At 33.8% G+C, this 23540-nt stretch overlaps 5 protein-coding genes across 6 annotated transcripts; 2 read left to right on the top strand and 3 right to left on the bottom strand.

The window, feature by feature from the left end:
* The first annotated feature begins 964 nt into the window (after window positions 1-964).
* Window positions 965-4407, top strand: LOC123210901 (beta-fructofuranosidase, cell wall isozyme-like). The gene is made up of 7 exons (XM_044629395.1): window positions 965-1160; window positions 1287-1295; window positions 1383-2245; window positions 2380-2538; window positions 3392-3630; window positions 3711-3801; window positions 3901-4407. Exons 1-7 carry the CDS (start codon window positions 974-976, stop codon window positions 4078-4080), a joined length of 1728 nt encoding a protein of 575 aa, XP_044485330.1. The 5' UTR covers window positions 965-973; the 3' UTR covers window positions 4081-4407.
* Window positions 4408-6113: 1706 nt separating this feature from the next.
* On the bottom strand, window positions 6114-9634 carry LOC123211197 (disease resistance protein RGA2-like). Its single transcript, XM_044629766.1, has 3 exons — window positions 7436-9634; window positions 7298-7356; window positions 6114-6551 (listed from the first exon to the last, which is right to left on the bottom strand). The coding sequence occupies exons 1-2, from the start codon at window positions 9632-9634 to the stop codon at window positions 7354-7356; spliced, it is 2202 nt and encodes a 733-aa protein (XP_044485701.1). The 3' UTR covers window positions 6114-6551; window positions 7298-7353.
* A 53-nt stretch (window positions 9635-9687) lies between these two features.
* Window positions 9688-10263, bottom strand: LOC123211016. The gene has a single exon (XM_044629517.1). The coding sequence runs from the start codon at window positions 10261-10263 to the stop codon at window positions 9688-9690; it is 576 nt and encodes a 191-aa protein (XP_044485452.1).
* A 1512-nt stretch (window positions 10264-11775) lies between these two features.
* Window positions 11776-18934, top strand: LOC123210940 (transmembrane 9 superfamily member 7-like). The gene is made up of 7 exons (XM_044629438.1): window positions 11776-11986; window positions 12796-12960; window positions 13094-13203; window positions 13344-13452; window positions 16822-16934; window positions 17229-17379; window positions 17471-18934. Exons 1-7 carry the CDS (start codon window positions 11864-11866, stop codon window positions 18626-18628), a joined length of 1929 nt encoding a protein of 642 aa, XP_044485373.1. The 5' UTR covers window positions 11776-11863; the 3' UTR covers window positions 18629-18934.
* A 362-nt stretch (window positions 18935-19296) lies between these two features.
* Window positions 19297-22941, bottom strand: LOC123210941 (glyoxylate/succinic semialdehyde reductase 2, chloroplastic). 2 transcript variants are annotated; one of them, XM_044629439.1, is made up of 11 exons: window positions 22582-22941; window positions 21891-21972; window positions 21513-21578; window positions 21096-21171; window positions 20945-21000; window positions 20364-20448; window positions 20207-20267; window positions 20052-20104; window positions 19868-19938; window positions 19608-19785; window positions 19297-19535 (listed from the first exon to the last, which is right to left on the bottom strand). In XM_044629439.1, exons 1-11 carry the CDS (start codon window positions 22790-22792, stop codon window positions 19383-19385), a joined length of 1092 nt encoding a protein of 363 aa, XP_044485374.1. In that variant the 5' UTR covers window positions 22793-22941; the 3' UTR covers window positions 19297-19382. The 2 variants fall into 2 exon arrangements, with proteins under 2 accessions (XP_044485374.1, XP_044485375.1); XM_044629440.1 differs by having other exon boundaries at window positions 21891-21969; window positions 22582-22939.
* Window positions 22942-23540: the final 599 nt, after the last annotated feature.

Here is a 23540-nt window from a genome sequence, read left to right as displayed (position 1 = left end):
TTTTTAATCTTATCTTATCCTCTTACTTAGATCCGTCATTTATGAAGATCAAGAAGAAATTAAATCTCTATACAATTTATTAATGCTTGATTAATTAATTGTAATTAATTTAAAGACATAGTTATCTCTTAATTATCTATTTAGGAATTTTCTTTTGCTTTGTTCTGTGTTGCGGTTAAGAGAGAGTCCCCATAAATAGCCTTTTGAGCATTGAGATTTCAAACTAAGCGGGTGTTTGACGTAGATAATATTTTATTATAAAAATTTAAAAATTATTTTAAAAATAAAATATTTGAAAGATTATTAGATATGAATTATTGTTATGTTTCATAAAATTTGATAAATATAAATAATTATAGTGTTTAGTTAAAGATGATAAAATAATATAATAAATTATTTTATTTAAATATTTTTGGATATAATTATTCTAACATATTTTTTAGATTATTTGTTATATTAATTTAAAATATTTTATTTTTATTTTAAAAATTAATTGTTATATTAATTAAAAATACGGTTATTTTTATCCTAAAAATTAATAAATAAAAATATAATTATAATAAAATTAAAATTATGTTACTAATATTTTAATAAATAAAATAAAAATGATAATTAAATTAGCATTTATATTATTTATTACATTGATATTAATAATAAATAGTTATTATAATATTTTATTATTAATAAATAATGTAATATAAATTATAAATAATAAATAATAAATAATCAAAATAATATTAACTGAATATCATACGGCCTGAGTGTCTCCTCCCCGATTTGTTATTATCAATAATTATATGAATTTAAAGCGATATTAATTAGCTGTATGGCTGATACCGTCTGGCATTTCACAATCAGAGTCAGAGAAAGAGAGCCTTCGATAGTTTCATGTGTTGAATTTCAATGTTTATGCATTTATTTCCCCACTTTAAATAGCTTCCAAACTTTAAGTTTATGCAGAAGTAATTGACCTATGAGCACTATGGCTATCCCTTCCCTTTGCCTGTTCCTTTTGTTTTCTCTTTTCATTGGCCAAGCTGTTGTTCAGCTTGAAGCATCTCACCATGTTTTCCAAAACCTTGAAACTTCTCAGCCCGTTTCTGAAAGTGAACCTTACAGGACTGGCTACCATTTTCAGCCCCGCAAGAACTGGATGAATGGTCTGCTTTCATTTTCTTCTCCTTTGTAATTTTCTTTTATCTCTTTATAATGTTTATAATATCTCTTGCTAACATTTGTTGTTCTGCCCGCTGCAATGGAAAATTTGGATGTTTTCGGATATGAAGATCCCAATGGTTTGCTCTTTTTCTCCTTTTGCTGTATTTTCATTTTTTAATGTTTTTGTTTTTGTGTTGAGTTAATTAATAAATGCAAATTTCCAGGGCCTATGATTTACAGGGGAATTTATCACCTGTTTTACCAATACAATCCGAAAGGTGCAGTGTGGGGCAACATTGTGTGGGCTCACTCTACATCAACGGATCTTGTTAATTGGACCCCACATGAGGTAGCCATCTATCCATCGCAGAAATCTGATATCAACGGCTGCTGGTCAGGCTCTACCACAATGCTCCCTCCAGGCAGACCAGCCATTTTGTACACAGGAATCGACCCAAATAACAAACAAGTCCAAAACTTGGCCGTGCCCAAAAATTTATCCGATCCTTTCCTTACAGAATGGGTCAAATCACCAAGAAATCCTCTAATGGCGCCCACTGTAATAAATCAAATCAATTCTAGCTCATTCAGAGACCCAAGCACTGCCTGGTTAGGCCCTGACAAAATATGGAGAGTGATCGTAGGCAGCCAAATTAACCACAAGGGGTTAGCAATTTTATACAGAAGCAAAAATTTTGTGAACTGGACAGAGGCAAAACACCCTTTATATTCTCTGGAGGGTACCGGAATGTGGGAGTGCCCGGATTTTTATCCGGTGGCTACTGAGAGCGTCCATGGCATCAATACATCGAAGGTGGGATCATCCATTAAGCATGTGTTGAAGGTAAGTTTGGATGACACACAGCATGACCATTACACCATTGGCAAATATGACATTTTTACAGATAAATACGCTCCGGATGAAGGTCAAACACAGAGTGAATCAGGATTAAGGTATGATTATGGAAAATTTTATGCCTCGAAGACATTTTTCGATAACGTTAAGCATCGGAGAATTTTGTGGGGATGGATTAATGAATCTTCAAGTCAAGAACATAATATCAAGAAGGGTTGGTCTGGATTACAGGTAATTTTGTGATTAATTAATATATTAGCAGAGGAGTTTATTTAATATAAGTTGTGTGCCTGTGCAGTTGGTGGCAAGTTATATTAGTTAATTGTAGAGTCAATGAAGACTTTTTTCTTGGATTCTTTTGGCAGGCAATTCCTAGGAAAATTTGGCTGGCTAGATCTGGAAAACAATTGATTCAATGGCCTATTGTTGAAATTGAAAAGCTACGTATAAACCCAGTACATTTTCCAAGCAAAATCCTGGAGGCTGGATCGGTAGTTGAAGTTAAAGGTATCACGGCTTCACAGGTCAGTTTATCTATATTAGCTTGCCAAAACATTGGGATAGATTCAGAGCAAGTAATTTAATGTGATTATAAGAAATTAATTGACTGAGATTATCACTAATTTAAGATACATACGAAAAAGGTAAATGAAGATAAACAGAGCTGGATCAAAAATGATTTCTTTAAAACAGAGTCAATAACCCCCTTTTCATCTATTAACAATTATGTATACATATTTTAAATACAAAATATAAATATATAAATAATGTGTCATTATATGATTAGATAATTTTAAGTTAAAGATAAAATAATACTCAATCATATAATTTCTTATCATCTGTACACCTATTTTGTGTATTTAAAAAATATATATGTAGTATTACTCGTCACTTAATAAGTTTGTTTTACTGTAACAAGAGTAATGTTATGGATATATACTTTTAATATATAATTGAATACATAGATAATGTGTCATCATATGACTGAATGTTATTTTATCTTTAATTTAAAATCACTCAATCATATAATGACATATCATATCCGTATTTAATTGTGTATTTTTTATTGAATCAATAGATAAATCTAAATTTGATATATACTATGTATACATATTTTTAAGTATATAATTTGATACGTAAATGATATATTATAATATAATTAGAAATTATTTTATATTTAATTTAAAATTAATAAATTATATAATGGTAATTATTTAAATATTTAATTATAATATTTAAAATGTGTATACCTCAATTGATGGGAAGGGAGGGAAAGGAACAAAATGTTCGAATATTTCAAATGATTAATTATCTTGTCCCAAGACTGTTTACCCGCTAAGCTAAACCCCAAAACAAATGGTCGGTTTTGTTTGACAGGCAGACGTAGAGGTATCGTTTAAGATTCCGAAGTTTGAGAAAGTAGAAGTTTTGGACCCAAGTTGGACAAACCCGCAGTTGCTTTGTAGCCAAAAGGGTGCATCAGTTAAGGGAGCTTTAGGTCCATTTGGGTTGCTAGTTTTGAGCTCAAAGAGCCTGGAAGAATACACAGCAGTTTTTTTCAGGATTTTCAAAGACCACGAAAAATATGTAGTCCTCATGTGCAGTGACCAAAGCAGGTTCCTTTGTTTCTCCTCTATCAAGCTTTGACTTCTTGTGTGTGTATTTTTCCTTTATTTATTTATGTTCTACATGACAGGTCTTCTTTAGATGCTACCAATGATAAGACCACTTATGGAGCTTTTCTTCCGGTGGATCCAGTTCATAAGAAGCTCTCATTAAGAAGCCTGGTGAGTTCATATTCAAATGAGGTTTTATTGTGATATAACAAAGTCAATCAGGAAGATTAGAATGGGGATAATGCTTTGACAATGATTGCATTTTTGCAGATTGATCACTCCATAGTGGAGAGCTTTGGTGGGGGAGGCAAAGCGTGCATTACAGCCAGAGTTTATCCAACTTTGGCCATTGATGATGCTGCCCACTTATATGCATTCAATTATGGAACTGAGAAAATAAACATAGCAAGTCTAAGAGCATGGAGCATGAAGAAAGCTCATGTCAATTAGTTGGAAGAAGAAAAAATAAAGAGGAATGACCGTGTCAGATACCACTGATCGGATTCTTGCCAACAGAAAATTTATGTTTCTCGTTAGTGATAAACTGTGTGAGTCTGTCTGTAGCCATGTTTCTTGATCATGTTTGTATTTTTCTTTTTTCCGTAAAACAGTATGCAAAACCCCAAAAAACAAAAGATCACACTCAAGAATCTCTTAAAGTTCAGAAGGGATTTCAGTCGACTGAGACAAGATTCATTTTTACAATCCAATCTGTCTCTTAAGCATGTTTGTATCGTAACTTCACCATAAAGAATAATAAAGCATTAGTTTCCATAATAGTGTATCTACGGAGGGATTCAGAAAATATGCAAGACTCTTCATGAAAATCGTTTTTCGTCACTCTTCAATTCCCATATTCATAATTATCTAGATCAGAAGGGTTCCCTTTTCAAATAATTATGAAAATAATATTATAAATATAAGTTTCACACATTTTATCTCTAATGAGAAACGTATAAGTTTTCTATTTTGTAAGAGTACGATTAGTGGAATCTGTCATATTGATTGCTCTTTAATTTATCTTCTTCCAACCATTTAATTTGAGCTTCCTTCAAATGATGAAATATACATAATTTAAAATCAAGTTTTATTTTAAAAAATGGCTAATAATTATCTTATCATATATAAAAATTCTCTTATTAGCCAACTTAAATTACAACAAATCTTAAGGAAACGCTGAAATATAAGTTCTTTAATTCTTATATCATTATATAGTAGTGTTATGTGTTTAACTTTATGTATAAATGATTTATCATTATGTGATTAGATAGTTAAAAATAAAAGATAAAATAATACACAATCATATAATAACACATTATTATTTATATATAAAAATTATCCACGTAATTTTATTGATTATTATATAGCCGCAATGGTCTTTGGTTTGGTGGCATAGATTATTCAAAACCAAACTGAGGATCCAACAACATATTTAAGACTTACTTGATTAGATGTCCAAATAATTGAGTTTGGGTTTAAAATTTATTGATCAATATTGAACTTTTAACTTATTTAATATAATAATTATAAGACGCTTACTAAATTCAAAAGTTTCATTTGTTTAATATAGTTAGGTTAACCCATGAGGGTTTTCCAATCCAAAGAATTGTTTTTTATTAACAAAAAAAAGTTTTAAACTAGATTTAATATCAATTTGACGGAAAAGTAATCTAATTCAATTGATGAACGAATTATTGTATTAATAAATAAATATTTAAAATAATTTTATATAATTAATTATTTATATATAATCTGAATTTTTTAAATAAAAAATTACAGTGGATGAATGTGATATTAGATTAAAGTCTAAACAATAGCAAAATGTTTAAGTTTCCTTGGAAAATACGAAAGATAGATTAAATTTAAAAAAAGACCAAACTTCCGTGTGGAACGACGGCTCTTCCCACCTACTGCAATCCAAATTTTAAGATACGATCATTGAAAATAAGGAATAATTTTTGTGAGGCTGACGATATCAAAAAGGGTTGGTCTGGATTACAAGTAATTTAGAGATTTTTTTTGGATTTGTTTGAATGGCAAGTCATGTTCAAGTCATTGGCGTGCTTTTATGGATTTTTTTTTTTTTTGCAGGCAATTCCTAGGAGTCTTTGGCTAGATAAACCTGGAAACAAATGATGCAATGGTCTATTGCTGAAGTTGAAAGGCTACGTAGACAACAAGTTGAATTGCCAAGCCAATTGTTAGAGGAAGGATCATTGCTTGACTTTTTTTTTTCCATTTTTGGGTCAAGTAATGAAGAGGAAAATTCGGCGAACCACCATATCTTTACGCTCATAACGTCAGAAATATCACTTTTTTTTTGCAGGCAGATGTTGAGATATCATTCAGATGACAGGGTTTGAGAAAGCAAAGTTTTGGACCTGAGCTTGAGGAATCTACAGTTGCTCTGTAGCCAATTGCACACCAATAAAATTATATATATAAATAATGAACGCAAACTTGCGACATGTCACCATCACTCATTGCACACATCAGTTAAAGGAGCTCTAGGTCCATTGGGGTTTCTAGTTTTGGCTTCAAAGGACTTAACAGGAATATACGGCAGTGTTTTTCAGAATATTGCAAGACCAGAACAAGTATGCAAATCTGTCATTAAGGAGCCTGGTGAGTTGGCATGAGCACAGGAGATTACATTATTAAGATCAATGTTCAAGAGATTATGGAGTTTGTCATGATTCATGTACATTATTTTAGAACTGAAAAGAAATCCAGTGGTTGATTTAGTGCACTTACAATTCATCACTTATACAGATTGATCACTTTATAGTGGAGAGCTTTGGAGAAAGCGGCAAAGCTTGCATCACAGCTAGAGTTTATCCAACCTTAGCAATTGATGAGGAAGCCTGCTTGTATGCTTTCAATTACAGAACTGAGAAGATAAAGATCGCAAGCCTGAGTGCCTGGAGCATGAAAGAAGCTCAAATCAATAAAAAAATACAGCAAGAGGATCAGCATAATCTGACTGATTGCTAAAGAAAGTGATGCTGGTACTAACTAAAAGTGATCAATTATTTTTCATAGTGGGAAATCCTCCAAATCATATTACAATGTATAATGAATTTATGTGATTCCCCCCTGCTTCGAAATACATTGAATCTTGAATAAGTACTGCTAAAGTTTTTATTTTTTAATTCCTTCGCTAGCATATGTTGTGTAGAAATAGAGAGACCTTTCATTTGATTCAAAGTCAAGATTGAACCGCAAGTCTGATTGTTGAATTAAACTTAATTTTCTATAAAAACGTTTGGTTTTTTTTATTCAAAGTTCAATGTTCATAGCATAAATTCATGTTCATACATGATTCATGTACAAGTTCAAGTTCATGTTCATACACAAGTTCAATATTAGTAGCACAAGTTCAATGTTAGGGTGTTAACGACTAATGTACAAGTTCAATATTAGGTTCATGTATTTAAGATTTTAAAAGTTATCTTTGTACCTATAAATACTCTAGTTATTTTGTATTTGTAACGAAAAATCAAAAAAATATAAGTTTTTCCCTTATATAAATTACCTCTCTTCTCCAACACTGATAAGGAGATGATCAAAAGAAATTTCAAAGACATTAATGAAAAACAAGAAGCATAATCAAAATCTACCCACATACACCAGCTTCTCATCCATTTTATGCATAAGTAGACATTACCTCACAGATGAACATCCACTCATTATCTTCTACAGCAGAAAGATATGGTTCTGCCATCACTGCAAAAGAAGAAGCCATTAAAGAAAACACAAGGGAAAATTGTGATTGTTATTTGTTTTAAGAGTAATAAAGACTAACCCTGAGGTTTGACTGTGAAAGATATGGCATGAATTTATCCTCCACTGTGACATCAGGAATCTGGGGCCAATCATCTCCTGTCTCTTTTCTGTAACGATTTTGTAGTTTATGGCAGTCATAAATCCGCAACTCTTTCAGTGTTGTAGTCTGAAAGAGGTGGTCTGGAAAATCCTTTAATTTGTTGCAGGATCGAATTGTCAAGTAGCGAAGACAAGGCATGATTGAAACATCTATTTCTTCTCGCCTCGCAATCTCATAATCCCACTGTTCCCATTCTTCCAGCATCCAGAAGTCCAGAGATTTCAGTTTTGGGAAGGCAACGGCTGATGATGTGCCTTCACTTTCTATTCCCAAAAATTCATTGCCAACTCCTTTCACAACACTCATATTCCATATGAAGAGTGATTCAAGGGATGACAACTTTCCCAGAGGAGGCAAATGCTCACAATGAATGCAACGATCCAATCTTAAAATGCTCAGCTTGGTTAAAGCCATCATCCAACTTGGAAACACAGTTTTGCTTTTATAATCATATATCCCCAAACTCTGCAATCCTGGAGGTGGCTGTAATGCTTCAAGAACTGATTTATCACACTTATTCTTCCTCCCATTGAATTTTAGATCCAACCGAACAAGGTTACTCTTATTCTGAAGTTCTACTCTCTTAGCCCCACTATCATCTACCACATTTCCCAATCCTCTTAAGAAGAAAGACCCTTGAAGATGAATCAAGTTTTTCAGATGCTTAAGGCTACATTCCTTATTACCATGGCCACCACTGCCCACAACAAATCCCTTTAATGTTCGAAGACAAGTTAATCGCTCAATTCCTTTTGGCATATAACTTAGTGAATGAGTTCCACTGTTCATTAAATGCCTCAAGTTGGTTAACTTCCCCATCCCTTGAGGTAACTTTTGGAGATTACTACAAGAGGTAATGTCCAAGGTTTGAAGATTAAATAAATCACACAGCATCTCAGGCAATACCTTTATCTTTCTGTTATTAGACAAGTTCAGGTATCTGAGATGTATCAGCCTTTTTATTCCTCCTGGAAGCTCTTTCACAGGATTTTCCCGACAACCAGGGGGCTTACTCAAATCTAATGACCTTAGACATGTGAGCTCTTCCAACAATTTTGATAAAACAGATCCAATCATAAAACTACCTCTGCACTCAACCATTAGGCTACTTAACTTTCGTCCATTACAGATAGAAATAGGAAATGAACCTTTTTTCTCTAGTATTATCATTGAATGTCGAGCTTTGTCATAAGACTCTAATCTGGACACTTGAGGGCTATCAACTTCTATAGAAAAACATTCACTCTTTGAAAGACGCTGAGCAAATTCATGCACTAAATTGTGCATTTTGAATGCTATTACTCTTCCATCAGAATGATCCTTCCTGAAATCTTGGAAAAACGAGCGCATTGATAAGCTTTTAAAGTACTTTTCACCAACTGATTCCACATCTGTACTTTGATCCGTCAAAAGATAGTTTTGGGCCATCCACAATTTAATCAACCTATCTTTCTCTATCTCACGGCCTTTTGGAAAAATGGCACAATATGAGAGGCTTTTTCTCATTGTTGGATATAAATCATAGTAGCTCAATAATAAAGGCTTGAAAACCTCTAATTCTTCCTCTTCTAAATCCCATATCTGACTATCTAAGACTGCTTTCCAATCTGCAATTCTACTTTTGAAGCACAAGAAACTTCCCAAAATCTTTAGAGCAAAAGGGAAACCCTTACACTTGCCCACAATTTTTCTACCGATATCTTCTAGTATTTCACACTCTTCATTGTTCCTTCCAAAAAAAGCTAGTTGACTAAACAATGACCAACATCCCTCCCTTGGCAACTTCCCTAGTGTGATGATGTTTGAGGTTCCCAGACTGTTTGCAACATTTCCATTACATGTGGTCACCAAAATTCTACTTCCTTGGGAACCATAGTTAAGAACTTCCTTCAAAAGTTCCCAACATTTTGTATCTTCAAACCCCACATCATCTAAGACAAGAAGGAAGTTCTTTCCTTTTACAAAATGACATATGTGATGCAAAATAGTGTTAAATTCATCTAGAATTGTTGCAACACCAATAAGAGATTCAAGGATTGCTGTAGCAATCTTAATCTCACTGAATAAATGTGTGACACATACCCATATTTGTTTCTCAAATTGACTTTTTACAACCATATCATTAAAAACGGATCGAACAAGAGTTGTCTTTCCAAATCCTTCTGCCCCTACTATGGAAATGGTAAAGATATTTCTACTTGACTACTCTCACTCAACAATAAATTTACTATCATACAACGCTCTCGGTCTCTTCCATGAACCTCTAATACATCGATAAAAGGGAAAGATATGTATCTTTCTGGTCTTTGTTGGCCATTCATCATCGTAAAATTCGACCTATCTCTTGCTAAAGCAACATCATCTAGCTCTTTATTTATGTTTTCTATCTTGGAAAAAACAGCATAACGTAGAGCATTTCTCAAAAGAAAATCAGAAACAAGGTTGAGGGGAAATACCTCAGCTTCCCGCATTTGCAATTTTTGCATCCCTGTGCTCCACTCATCTAACACATCTTCTATGTCATAGGATATTTCTCTAAGCTTTTGCAGCTGATATCTCAGAACATTGCCCGGTATGCACTCCGGCATCCCCACATCGTCGAGCACTGCTCTGATGGCCTGGAATTCTCTGTTGAGCTTTTCGACAGATTCATCAACTCCTCCAAGCACTGTCCACCCTTCGACTATTTGCTGCTGAAGGAGTGAAGCCAGTTTCTCGAAGACAGCAGCAGCAATTGTATCAGCCATACTAAAGATTAAATTTCAAATGTAAATGGAAAGTTGGAATGTTTGATGTGTGTTTGTGTTGTGATAATTCTACCTTTCATTCAGTTTTTGTATTGAAGATCATAAAGAGCCAACATATTCTTCACTTGATGGCTCAAGCAAACTGTTGCTTTTATGATCAGTTAGCTTTCATGCCAGTTCAGGCATTTCGTGATCTCAAAGCAATGCTGATTCTATTCTTCATGCATATTACTTGTTACATTTTGATGACCATGCTACCTATTATGTTTCAACTTGCATAACTCCAAAGAATCTATGCCCTTCTTCTAATTTCCAAGATCATCTATTTAGTCATCATCATCAAATTCTTCCCCTTTCTCTTCTTCATCCATATCAGTTTCCTGGTCTATTTCCTCTTCTTCTTCATCAACTATAAGGCCTCCCAATGTAGGATCGCCTTTGTCATCAGTGTCATCTCGCTTTGCAGGGGTAGGCTTCTTTGTGCCAAAATTTTGCTATTTTCTTGTCCCCTTTTTGGTTTGCCACAGTCCTTTGACATGGTAGAAAATGTTGGCCTCTGAACCTCCTGTACTTTCCAAATTAGCTATTTATTCCTCTCTTTCCACCATTATCATATAATAACATTAAATTTATCATTTTCAAACTTGATTTTAAAATAAATCATTCTACGTCTATTCAAACATAAAACCGATATTAAAATCACTCTAAATCAATATCAAAATAATAAATTTTACACTATAAGCTATTAAACACGATAATAAACAATTTATAAACTTTTTTAATCATTTTTTATGTTGGAAATTAGACGAAGTCACCAGATTTGTAATTGGTGAACAAATCATGTGTGATGAAATCAAATATGGCAGGATTGTTTATACATAACCATTTTTGTCAAACTGTAAAAAATTGGTTATATTCATTCAATAAAAAAAAGTTGGTCAATTTCTATAAGTCTTGGTTTTGATCATTTTAATTAATTATATTTTTAATTTTATTTATTGTGTATATTATCACTAATTTTAATTTTGCAATTGAAATTTTAGGTATTAGTATTTCTTATATAGAGAGAGACTAAGAATTGTAAATGAAGGGTCCAACTTCACTAAATTAATTTCTTATTTTGAGTCAAATTAATTTTATAAATCAATATTATTTCTATAAATAATAAGTAATAGCATTTATTTATTTCCCACTTTACCCTTTAGGTTTCTTAATCGGTAAACTTTGAACACATGCTTAGCAAATCTTAGCGTGAATATTTAATTTATACTTAAACTCTTCTAATTATATTTAATAAAATTATATGTATGTATTTTTATATATAATTTTAATATATAAATAATTTATAATTTTAAATTAAAATAAATTAATATTTAATTACATAATAATATAATATTTATATACTTATTAAATATAAAAACATATTTTAATATTTATCATATAATAATTTCAATATTATAATGTAAAAATGTTTTCCACAAATATTTTAGTTTGCAATTTATATACCCGAGAGTTCAATTTTGTTTTTGGAAACATAAAACCCAAGACGAACCCACTCCCTAAATCATCTTTTCTTTGCTTCTCAGCTCTCTCTGTAAAAATGGAGAAACCCAAGCTCTCCGGAACAACGAAAACAATGGCAACACTTATCTTCACGCTCCTCTTAATCTCCTCTGCTCACTCTTTCTATCTTCCGGGTGTTGCCCCTCGTGATTTTCAACGAGTAAGCTCGCTCTATACCCTTCTCTCTTTTACGTTTCTTGTCGTTATAAGTCCTTTATTGTTGTTTAACTTTTCGTTTCCTTGGTGGGTTTCGTTCGTCTTGTGATTTTATTGATGTCCTTTTCGTGTTTTGTTCCAATTTTGTTGTGGAGAGTTGGATCTGGGGTTTTTAGTGTTTGATCTGTTGTCATAAGTGACCGTTTTGGGTTATGGTTTCTGGGTTTGTTTTGGATCTGAGTTTGTTTGTGTGTTGGTTACTGTTTTTTGTTGAGGGTAGTGTAACGATTTAAGTTTGACTTAATTTGTTTCCAAGTTCTGTGCTTCTCTGTTTTAGATTTTGCTCTTTTAGCTTTCATGTTTTGAAGAGATGATATAGTGCAATTATAATCTAAGGACCGGTGTTGATGGACTGTTCATGATGCGATTTTGTTTTTGTAGTTAAAAGATAATAGTAACGAGTGCCAAAATGAACTAAACTCATACAAGCCAAGAAGAAAAGAATATATAGGAATGAAAAAAAATGAGCTCACAGACTTTTAAACCGGCTAGCATTGCCTGATCCAGTGTAATACATGCACAATTAAAAGGGGAAGAAATAGAAGTGAGGTCTAATTTACTGATTTCAGTGCTAGTGCATTCTTATGCAATGTACGGTTTATAATATGTGGTACTACTTGGGCTGATAAGCTGTATGTTTTGATTTGGGAACATGTTGAAGGGCATGTTTGACAGTTTGTGTCTATGTTTGTAGTTATGCACTGCAGTCACTAATTATTGCTGATTGCTCATGGTTGTGCTCTTTCTGAACAGAGAGATCCACTTACTGTGAAAGTGAACAAGTTATCATCTACAAAGACACAACTGCCATATGACTACTACTTCTTGAAGTACTGTAAGCCCAAGAAAATTGTGAACAGTGCAGAAAATTTGGGGGAGGTTCTCCGTGGTGACAGGATTGAAAATTCTGTATATCAAGTGAGTCGCTCTAACATTTGTCATATTGTATAGTTTTATTTGGTCGCAAACTGAAATGATGAGAAAACCTTGTGTTGTTTCCATCATGCTTTTACTTGTTTTATTAGGATTAAGTTTATGAATTCTCCTGCAGTTTGAGATGAGGGAGGATTCGTCCTGCAAAGTAGCCTGTCGAATAAAACTTGACGCTGCAGCCACAAAAAATTTTAGGGAAAAGATTGATGATGAATATCGGGTCAATCTGTAAGTAATGGATATTTCATGGATGATTTTTCCATATTGTGCAATTACTATCACTCTTCAAGAAGACAAATATTTTGTGAACGGATCACTACATATATATATATTTTTTTCACATTGAAAGCTCATCAATGTATACACAGGATTCTTGACAACCTTCCAGTTGCAGTTCATAGACAAAGGAGGGATGGAAGTCAATCTACAACATATGAGCATGGTTTTCGTGTTGGGTTCAAAGGAAACTATCAAGGGGTATGCATAAAAAATCAAAGTCTACTATAGAAGTGTTGTCTGCCTATCTTATTGTTATTGTAGAAATCTTAGGTATTCATTAGAATATATTGACATGATATTTTGAATATTTAAGTATATAGGATAGTTCACTATTTCTAATTATTAGAAGAAATTATTAATTTGGTTTCCTTATTGTTTTAGAATGAATCTCGTTAGAATATTAGGGACTTTAATTTTTTTTCTCTTGTATGGGATTATGGTTCCAAGTTTTATATTCTCTCAAAATTAGCTTCATGGTATCAAAGCCACAATTTTAAGTAAAGAACCGGTTGTTTTTCTTAAGGAGATCCAGTTGAGAGTTTTTGGAAAAATAGAAATTATTGGTAACCCCTCTATTGTCGAAAAAGTCCACAAGCCATTGGAAAAACACAAACACTGCCAAAAAAGTCTGAAAGTTGTCACAAAAGCACAAACTTCGTCGGAAAAGTCACAAACACTGTTGAAATGGTTTATATGCAATAGGAAAAGCTCAGAAGTTGCCAAGAAAGGCAAAGACACTGTTAGAATGGCCAAAAAGTGTTGATTGTCCTTTGTTGTCGCTAGAAACTTAGGGGTAGCCCTCAAAAAGTGTCGACCGATCAAGGGAAGATGGTGACCTCTGCTACTTTATGGATGATGTATGCGTGGGGAAACAAGCTTCAGCGGCAGAGAGAGATATTTTTTCTATTTTTAATAATGTTGTGGCATCATAGGTTAGGCCATTCTCATTTCTATGAACTTAAACATTTGTTTCCAAGTCTTTTCATGAATAAAAAATCTAGTTCTTTCTCAAGTGAAATTTGTCAATTATCAAAGCATACTTGCTTCTCAATTCCTATCGGGTCCTTATGAAGAGTCTCATCTTTTCCACTTATTCATAGTGATATTTGACATGCTTCTCGCATAAAAATATCTCAAATACACAGCGGTTCATTATCTGTACCAATGACAATACTGGAGTTTGTTGGGTTTATCTCCTCAAAGAAAATTTTGAGGCGGTAAAAATTCTTCAAACATTTTTTTCAATGATAAAAAACCAATTTCAAACTTTCATTGAATGTTTAGAATTGAGAATGGAAAAGAATACTTTCATTCAATCCTAGGGGGTTATTTAGCAACCCATGGAATTATCCATCAAAGTTCTTTTTCGGATACACTTCAACAAAATGGTGTAGCAAAATAAAAAAATTGCCACCTCTTTGAGGTTGCTAGAGCCTTAATGTTTGCTATACACATCTCAAAATATCTATGGGGTGAACAAATTCTAACAACCTCGTATTTCATAAATAAATTGTTCTCAAAGTCAATTCTCCAATCCCAATTCTTCAAAAAACTTATCCTACCTTTAGGTCTATTTCTTCTCTTCTGCTTAAAACCTTCAGATGCACAACCTTTGTACATGTCAATAGTTAAAATCGTTTGAAACTTAATCCTAAGTCAATTAAATTTGTAATCATTGGATACTCACCAACTGAAAGAGAGTATAAATGTTATTCCCCTGCTCTTTGATGTGTATTTGTGCCAATGGATGTCACTTTTCTCGAATTACAACCTTATTTTCCTATGTCTTATCTTCAAGAGGAGTCATTAGGTGAGATGAGCCTTGGAATTTAAACCTCTCAAAAAACAAAATCTTTTCCATCTCCTTCTTAATTAGCACCACTGACTAATGTCAACATCCGCCCTATTATGCCTTCAAAGTACATGAAAATGGTTTGGAAACAAGGAAACTAACTCTTTTCAACCTGATTTGCTTGTGTGTTAAAGCAAAAATAATTCACAAAGCAGTGAAAAAACGGAAGCTCAGCTGAGTCAAGATTCTAATCCTAGAACTAGCCTTCATGTCAAGCCTCTCATTGAATAGGAACATCACAACAAAAACAGTGGTGTAAGGTCCCAAGATTAACAGGACCTACCTATTGCTCTCATGAAAAGGAAAAGTTTTGTACCTAGCATACTATATAAGGTTTGTCTCCTATGAAAAATTGTCACTTAAATTTCAAGCATTTACTACTTCATTGTCTAAAACGGAGATATCAAAGAACAAACAGGAAGCACATATCCATCCTACATGGAGAGTAGCAATTCAAGAAGAAATGGGTGCACTAGAAAGAAATGATACGTGGGAAATTGTGAAGCTACCCTGCAAGTGGGTAGTCATCATGAAGTATAATGCATATGGGAGTATCAATAGCTACAAGTTGAGACTTGTTGTCAAAGGTTTCTGTTAGACCCTTGGGTGGTTGAAGTGTACCACCATTGGAAAAACAAATATTGGGGTAGTGGCACAACAACAATGAAGGACCACTTGGAAAAGGAGGGACATGTGGCTAGAGAAGGTTTTGGAAATAGAGAGAATAGAAGGGGGGAATTGGAGAGAGAGTAATAGGCAGAAAAATATTGTGTGAAACCTTTGTGGAAAGAACCAAGTCTCTTGAATACCGGGCTTGGGGAAGGGTGTAGCAACTCTTTGTTTAATTTCATGTATTGTTCATTGTTCCATTGTAAACTCTTCCTACATCAATACAAATTCCACTATTTCCTCATTTCTTTTTTCCTTTTTTTTGGGTCATCTATTTATTTTTTCCTTGGTTAAGGATTGATAAGTGTAGGGATTGTTGTTCATGGCTTGCCTTGGGTGAGGATTGTGGAGCTGCTGGATTTTTGAGTGTAGATACCTAACCAATTGTTACACTATTATGAGGATGGAAAGAATAGATATTGTAAAAGATGACAATGGAAGATGGAGGTTTGTCCAGCAAGTGACGTAGTTGGAAACTTGGTAAAAGTGGAGAGTTAAATTTATTCCAATTGTGAATGCAAGGAAAATCGAACCATGACTGTAAACGCAAGTTATAAGTTGTTCTTATACTGGAGTAAGACTATGTGGATGATGATGACATCATAACCGTATTCAACAAGTAAACAAAGAGGAGAGAATCCGATTTGGCTTTGATGGGAATGTTCGGTGAAAAAATAGTTGAATCCAATGATCAAAAGAGTAAACCAAAGGAATCAGATGAGATTCAGCTGTCAGAATCCCTTTGTTCACCTGGAGGTCTGGTTCAAATGGTGATGGAACAAAAGATGGAAGAAAACAGAGAAGATGCGAGAAGAAAATAGGATAGTTGACTATTTCTAAGTATTAGACGAAATTACTAATTTGATTTCCTTATTGTTTTACAAAGAATTTGAATAGAATATGCTTTAGTTATTTTCCTTATTTATGGGATTGTGAGGTGTGTTCTCTTCCTATATATTGTACCCTTATTTCAGAAATTAATAATTAGAGTTATATATTCTCTCAAAATTAGTTTCAGTTATTATAATTTTATTTTATTTTGGCAGAGTAAAGAGGAGAAATATTTTATCAATAACCACTTGAGCTTCAGGGTCATGTATCACAAAGATCCGGAGACCAATTCTGCACGAATTGTTGGGTTTGAAGTTAATCCAAACAGGTGTTGTGCCGTTCTCCTTCAGTTTGCTTCTATTCAATTCTGGCATTTCATTCTAATTTGGTGCTCAGTTAATTGTCTTCGATTATTAGGTTGTCTGGGGATTTATTCAAATTTGTGTGATCTTTAAGATTATTAAGTGTTTAGAATTATTCATCATGGTATACTGTACGTGTGTGGTTTGCATTATGTACAGAATCTAGGAACTTTTCTGGCGCATGTTCACTTGCTGAAGGTTGTCAAAGGATAAGTTTATTCATATCATTGTTTTCTTTTTCTTCTCAACCTTGCAAACAGTATCAATCATGAATATAAGCAGTGGGATGAGAAGAATCCTCAGTTGACTACATGCAATAAAGACACCAAAAATTTAGTTCAAGGTACTGCTGTTCCACAAGAAGTTGACAAGGGTAAGGAAGTTGTCTTCACATATGATGTTACCTTTAAGGTACAGTCTTTTTAATTTCTTTGATTTGTATATGTCAATTTCCTTCAACATATTGCTGAGTTTTTCACTCAACTTGCTCTGAAATTTTTAGGAGAGTGATATTAAATGGGCATCTCGATGGGATACGTACCTTCTCATGAATGATGATCAGATCCACTGGTTTTCCATCATAAACTCACTGATGATTGTCTTATTTCTTTCTGGTATGGTGGCCATGATCATGATGAGAACTCTGTACAGAGATATTGCAAACTATAATCAGTTGGAAACCCAAGATGAGGCCCAGGAAGAAACAGGATGGAAACTTGTTCATGGAGATGTCTTCAGGGCACCAGTCAATACTGGTTTACTTTGTGTTTACATTGGTACAGGAGTCCAGATCTTTGGAATGACACTGGTAACGATGATTTTTGCATTGCTGGGTTTCCTATCTCCATCCAACCGAGGGGGGCTTATGACTGCTATGGTTCTCTTGTGGGTTTTCATGGGCTTATTTGCTGGTTACTCATCAGCGCGATTGTACAAGATGTTCAAGGGCACAGAGTGGAAGAAAAATACCTTGAAAACTGCCTTTATGTTCCCGGGTATTCTTTTTGCTATCTTCTTCGTACTAAATGCCTTAATTTGGGGAGAGCAATCTTCCGGTGCAGTACCATTTGGAACAATGTTTGCTCTTGTTTTCTTATGGTTTGGTATATCAGTTCCCTTGGTCTTTGTGGGTAGTTACTTAGGTTTCAAAAAGCCAACCATTGAAGATCCGGTTAAGACAAACAAGATTCCTAGGCAGATACCAGAGCAGGCATGGTACATGAAACCTGTGTTCTCCATACTAATTGGAGGCATTCTTCCATTCGGTGCTGTCTTCATTGAGCTCTTCTTCATCTTGACATCAATATGGCTGAACCAGTTCTATTACATCTTTGGTTTCCTTTTCATAGTGTTTGTCATCCTATTGATCACTTGCGCTGAGATTACTATAGTGCTCTGCTACTTCCAGTTGTGCAGCGAAGACTACCACTGGTGGTGGAGATCTTACCTGACTGCCGGCTCCTCAGCTCTGTACCTTTTCCTCTACTCAATTTTCTACTTCTTCACCAAGCTGGAAATCACAAAGTTCGTTTCCGGCATCCTTTACTTTGGTTATATGATAATTATCTCATATGCTTTCTTCGTCCTAACTGGGACTATTGGCTTCTATGCCTGCTTCTGGTTTGTACGGAAAATCTATTCCTCAGTGAAAATTGACTGAACAAAAGATTGCAGAACATGGGTGAAATCAAACTTGATGAAAATAGATGGAGAGTTGGACTGTTTTAACTCTATCTGCAGGATTACACTATGGGAGTTTGTTTCCCGTTCTGTCAAAAACATTTTTATTTGGGTTAGGATAGCACTGAGTATGTTGTTATGTTTACAAATATGAAAATTGTGAACTTTGTACTTAATGTTAGTTTCTATGCAAGAAGTTGAGCTGTGAGGTAGTTGCCTTGTCAATGTAGTACTAATCAGTATATCAACTTTCACTATTACAATCTTAAATTTGTCAATTCTTTAACATGTTGGCTTGATACCAGTTCTTTGTCATCACCTGAATGAATGATTTCAGCATAGCTTAGGTCTTTAGATGCTAACAGATTTGAGAATTCTTTGATATCCCCTGGAAGCTAGAAGATCTGTTTATAAATGGAGTTACATATAATAAGAAGAAAAACCTCTGGCTCCACACATTGTAATACAGGCCTCTTGAATAACTACAAAATCGCCAGATATGGTAGTCTCTTAACTTTATTCAGATTTATGGATGTGATATGCCTGCTTTGAAAATGAATGACCAAGTTGTCTTCACACTGAAACAATCATTTTCATGGGGCTTGAAATGGCCCCATTATGAGGTTGAGCAATGGTTGGCTCTTGACAAGTACGAAGATATTTATCTTTTATTTCGAAAATTTTGATAAAGAAAGTGTTTATACGTTAGCTCTCATAAAATACAGTTTTGTTTGTCACTTTTTAGCTTTCAATGCTTCAATAACTGCAGAAAAATCTTGGTCACTAAGGCCATGAGATATTGCCACCTTATATAGTTCATTCGCGGCTGCAGCAATAGGGGTAGGCTGAGAAACAGATTCTGCTAATCCTAAAGCAAGTCGCAGATCCTGACATCATGAACAGTAGTAAGATTACATCATATGTTTCAGAGATGTTGAAATCCCAGGGATATTACAAACCTTCTGCTGATGCTTTAACGGAAATGCAGTAGGGTAGAGTGATTTAGTCATTGATGGACCTTTAAGTGAGTACATCGGTGCACTGATGGCACCCTGTGAAACTACCTCAACTAGAACATTTGGATCAAGTCCCACTTTCTCACTGAGAAGTATTCCTTCTGAAAACGATGCCATCATGCTGCGAGTGAGAAAAATAGTCACCATATGGACCAACATAAAGAAAAATTTAAACAAAGAAACTGTTAAAGAATTTGCAGAACCTTCCCATGATCATGTTGACCACAAGTTTCATAGCTGCTCCGTTTCCAACATCACCAAGGTAAAATCTTGACTGGATAAATGCATTATATAGAAGTGGAGATGGTAATTAGTTAGTCGGTGAGCACCATATACAATTTTTATTTTTACAGGAAAGAAGGAAAAATTATCTGGTAGTACAATTACCTTCCCCATAATGTCTAAAAATGGAGCAACTGTGTCATAAAGAGACTTGTCACCTGAAAAATTAACAGTAACTCCTCACTTTCTGACCATTTTAACTGTCTGCAGTGGTAAATTTATATACTAAATCATACTAGTGACGAGTAAAAAAGGCTAACCAGCAGTAAGGAAGATTAGTTGTCCATCTTCTGCTGGCTTCTTGGAGCCCGATACGGGAGCCTACACATTAAGTGCAAAAGCTTGATGAAAGATGTCCTCCACTGTCATGCCGCAGAGGAATAGATATGTGGCAGATGTAGTCTATACTAATTTTACCTCCAAAAATAATGCCCCAGTATCTTTGATTTGCATACTAATCAACTTGGAGGTACCACCATCAACTGTTGAAACATCCACATACCTACCAATATAAGAGACCATTGCTGCTTACCAATTAGACTTGGGAAGAACAAGCATACAATTTGAACAATGGATTTCAACAATGAGTTTATACGTGATGTTCTATATAAGCGTTAATATGATCAATGTTCAAAGTAATCATGGAATCGAGCAACTCAAATGAAGAGCAAGCACACGATAGTTGAAACAAGATGTAGATAATCCATGCAACACTAATCTCCATTTGTCAAGTAGCAGATTTGGCCAATAAAGATACTTATACGTATTAAACATATATCATTTTATAGTTCTATGTCCTCCAACTCTAAACCATGGTTTTGAAAGGAGAATCAGGTTTTGTAAACAGATATAAAAGTTAAATCACTTGAAGGAACTGGAAATATTTCAAAAACTCATCTTCCTGGGTAAAGCTAGAGGCTTTTACTAAGGTGTTTACTGCCATTGAACGAGCCAACAATGAAAACTTTTAATGGTGAGAGAACACGAGGAAAGTTTACCCCTTGCCAGGACCAATTCCATTTGCAGCTCCATTCTTGCCACAGGCAACATCAATCTGATTTACAGCAAAAATAAGTAGCCATATCTAGTATTATCAGTCAACAAAAAATGGTAACAACAACAAAAATAATCAAAAGAAAACATACGCACTGCACTTTCAGGATCCGCAAGCATGGCAAATGTGACATCACAAGATGCAGCAACTTCCTCAGGAGAGGGCATATATCTGCATTAAGAAAAATAAAACAACTTACCTGGACATGCCAACAACTAAAATAATGGCTTTGGGGTCTAGGCCAATAGTTTTGGCTGGTTTATGGTTTTCTTATAATACACAAGAATAGTCACGTTGAAGTACTTGTATTTGTATATAACATGAACGATGATCTGTCTTATTTGACATAAACTTGACATAAATATTACAGAATATCAAACTCATACAATCAAAATTTAAGTTAAAAGACATCACCCATGCTCTGATTAATTTTTCAGTGATCAATAAAACAATTGGAAAGCATGAATTTGATATACTTAAATAATTGTCAAGCATGAATTTGAAATACTTACTTTGCACCCAAGTTGATGAGAGGATCACACTTGCTTTTGGTCCTATTCCAAACAGTCACGTCACATCTACAGCACACACATTATAAGATCAGCCTTAAGGACAATAAATACTGAAATAACTCTACAATACTAAACAACCTATCATTTTCATGCTTCAGCATATTTATGTTGCAAAATACATAAGACCTTTTATCCAAAAAACAAAAACAGTAAAGTAACTTGCAAGACTTGATCAACATGATTAATAATAATCTTCTCATTTTGTAATCAAGGGAGAGCAGAACATATGTTCTGATACTAACTGTGACAGATCATTAAAACCAGTGTTGTTAATTTTCTTGGCGCTAAATAATAATTAGGCGAAGAACTCAAACGTACCCAGCTTTTAAGAGATTTTGTGCCATTGGAGAACCCATAATTCCAAGACCAAGAAAGCCAACACGAGTTGACAATGCATCTGCTACAAATTTATAAAAAATTGGTAAGCAGTAAGCACAAAATCTAGCAACAATTACCCAAAAAAAATAATAATTCACCCCCAAAGAAGCTACCCCATGAATGAAAAAACCAGTAATTAATTAGCAAAGTAAACTAAATAGAAGATAAAAGCAATGATATTTTGTTTTCTGCGCCGAAAAGTATAAATAGTTCATCCGCTGAGCTCACTATAACCAGTTTCCACCATTACAAGATAGTCAATTTGCGGCAAAAAAAGTTGTTACCTTACACTATAATTCTGCAATTATAAGGCTCAAATTTTCAATCTCCATCCGTACTTCTTTAATTTCTGAGTAATATCAACACACAAGCATACAGGTTCATTGAAAATTACATCATCACCACGGAACTAACGTAATGGAAGCATTGTATGGAGATAAATGCCTAAAATTGCCCAATAATTTAGGAAATTAAACAATAAAAGTATACGCAAGACAATAAATCCATTTGGTTCCCACAAAGTTGCTTTCTGGTTCATAACATAACATGAATTACAAAGACAAGAACACAAAAAAGAATAATAAAGATATATAAAGATTCTAATCCGAAAAAGGAAACAATTCAGAAGCACCTTTAGCTGTAACATTTGATGCCTGAGAAGAGATGAGCTTGAAAGGAAGAAACAAAGGTTTTGACTTTGAGGAAAAAGAAAAGAAGGGTTTTCCTTTAAGACGGTGAGGGATCTGAGGACAGAAGCTTGAACACATTGCCATGGCAGTTGACGATAAGAAGTGGGAAGAGTGAGAATGAGAGTAAAAACTGAATTTTAACAACAAAGGCATCGAAGGATTGTTTAACTTGACATTTGTGTAGAAGCTGGAATTCCCTTTCTGAGGATTTTGTCAGTTAACGTTTGGATAAAGAAAGAGATAAAGCCTCATGCAACATGAGCCATACTACAGTGTGTAACATTCGTCCTCTCGGACTAGGCAGCCTTAATTTTAGCTCATGTTTCATGCAATAGCTGAGCCCCAAGTTCAGCTTGATTTCATTTACATCGAACTCAAATCAAGCTTGAGTTGATTATAAAATCAAATGGATTTGATCTAATTTACAAGTTAAATGATAATTTGATTTAATTCGATTCAAATTTATTTAAGATTTAATTTGAATTATATTAAATAATTATCAAAATAATTTTTATTTTATCAATTAATCACAAATTCAAACAGAAAATTTAAATTACGAATTTGAATTATAAACTTCGGAGATTTAGCCAAACTCAAGCTATCGTTAACATTTGCTCAACAAATTCAAACTGTCTTATTTTTTATTCAAATTAATCTCAAATTAGAAAATATTCGAACTTAACTCAATTTATATTCACCCCTACATAACAGTGCAGGCTTATGTTGGTAATTTTGTCATATGAGGTTTACATTTCCTATCCAAACTTTGAATAATTGATTATTTTTCACTTTTTTAAGTGTAAAAAATATTTTTCACCCCTCATCATTTACTTGTAGATATAAAGTTCATCTACCAATTTGTTTTCTAATAATTATGATTATTTTTTTTTTATTATTATTC

This window comes from Mangifera indica, chromosome 3 (genome assembly GCF_011075055.1).
Source record: "Mangifera indica cultivar Alphonso chromosome 3, CATAS_Mindica_2.1, whole genome shotgun sequence".
NCBI lineage: Eukaryota > Viridiplantae > Streptophyta > Magnoliopsida > Sapindales > Anacardiaceae > Mangifera > Mangifera indica.
The sequence above is the reverse complement of the archived record's forward strand: the minus strand, read 5'-3'. Positions and strand labels throughout refer to the sequence as shown.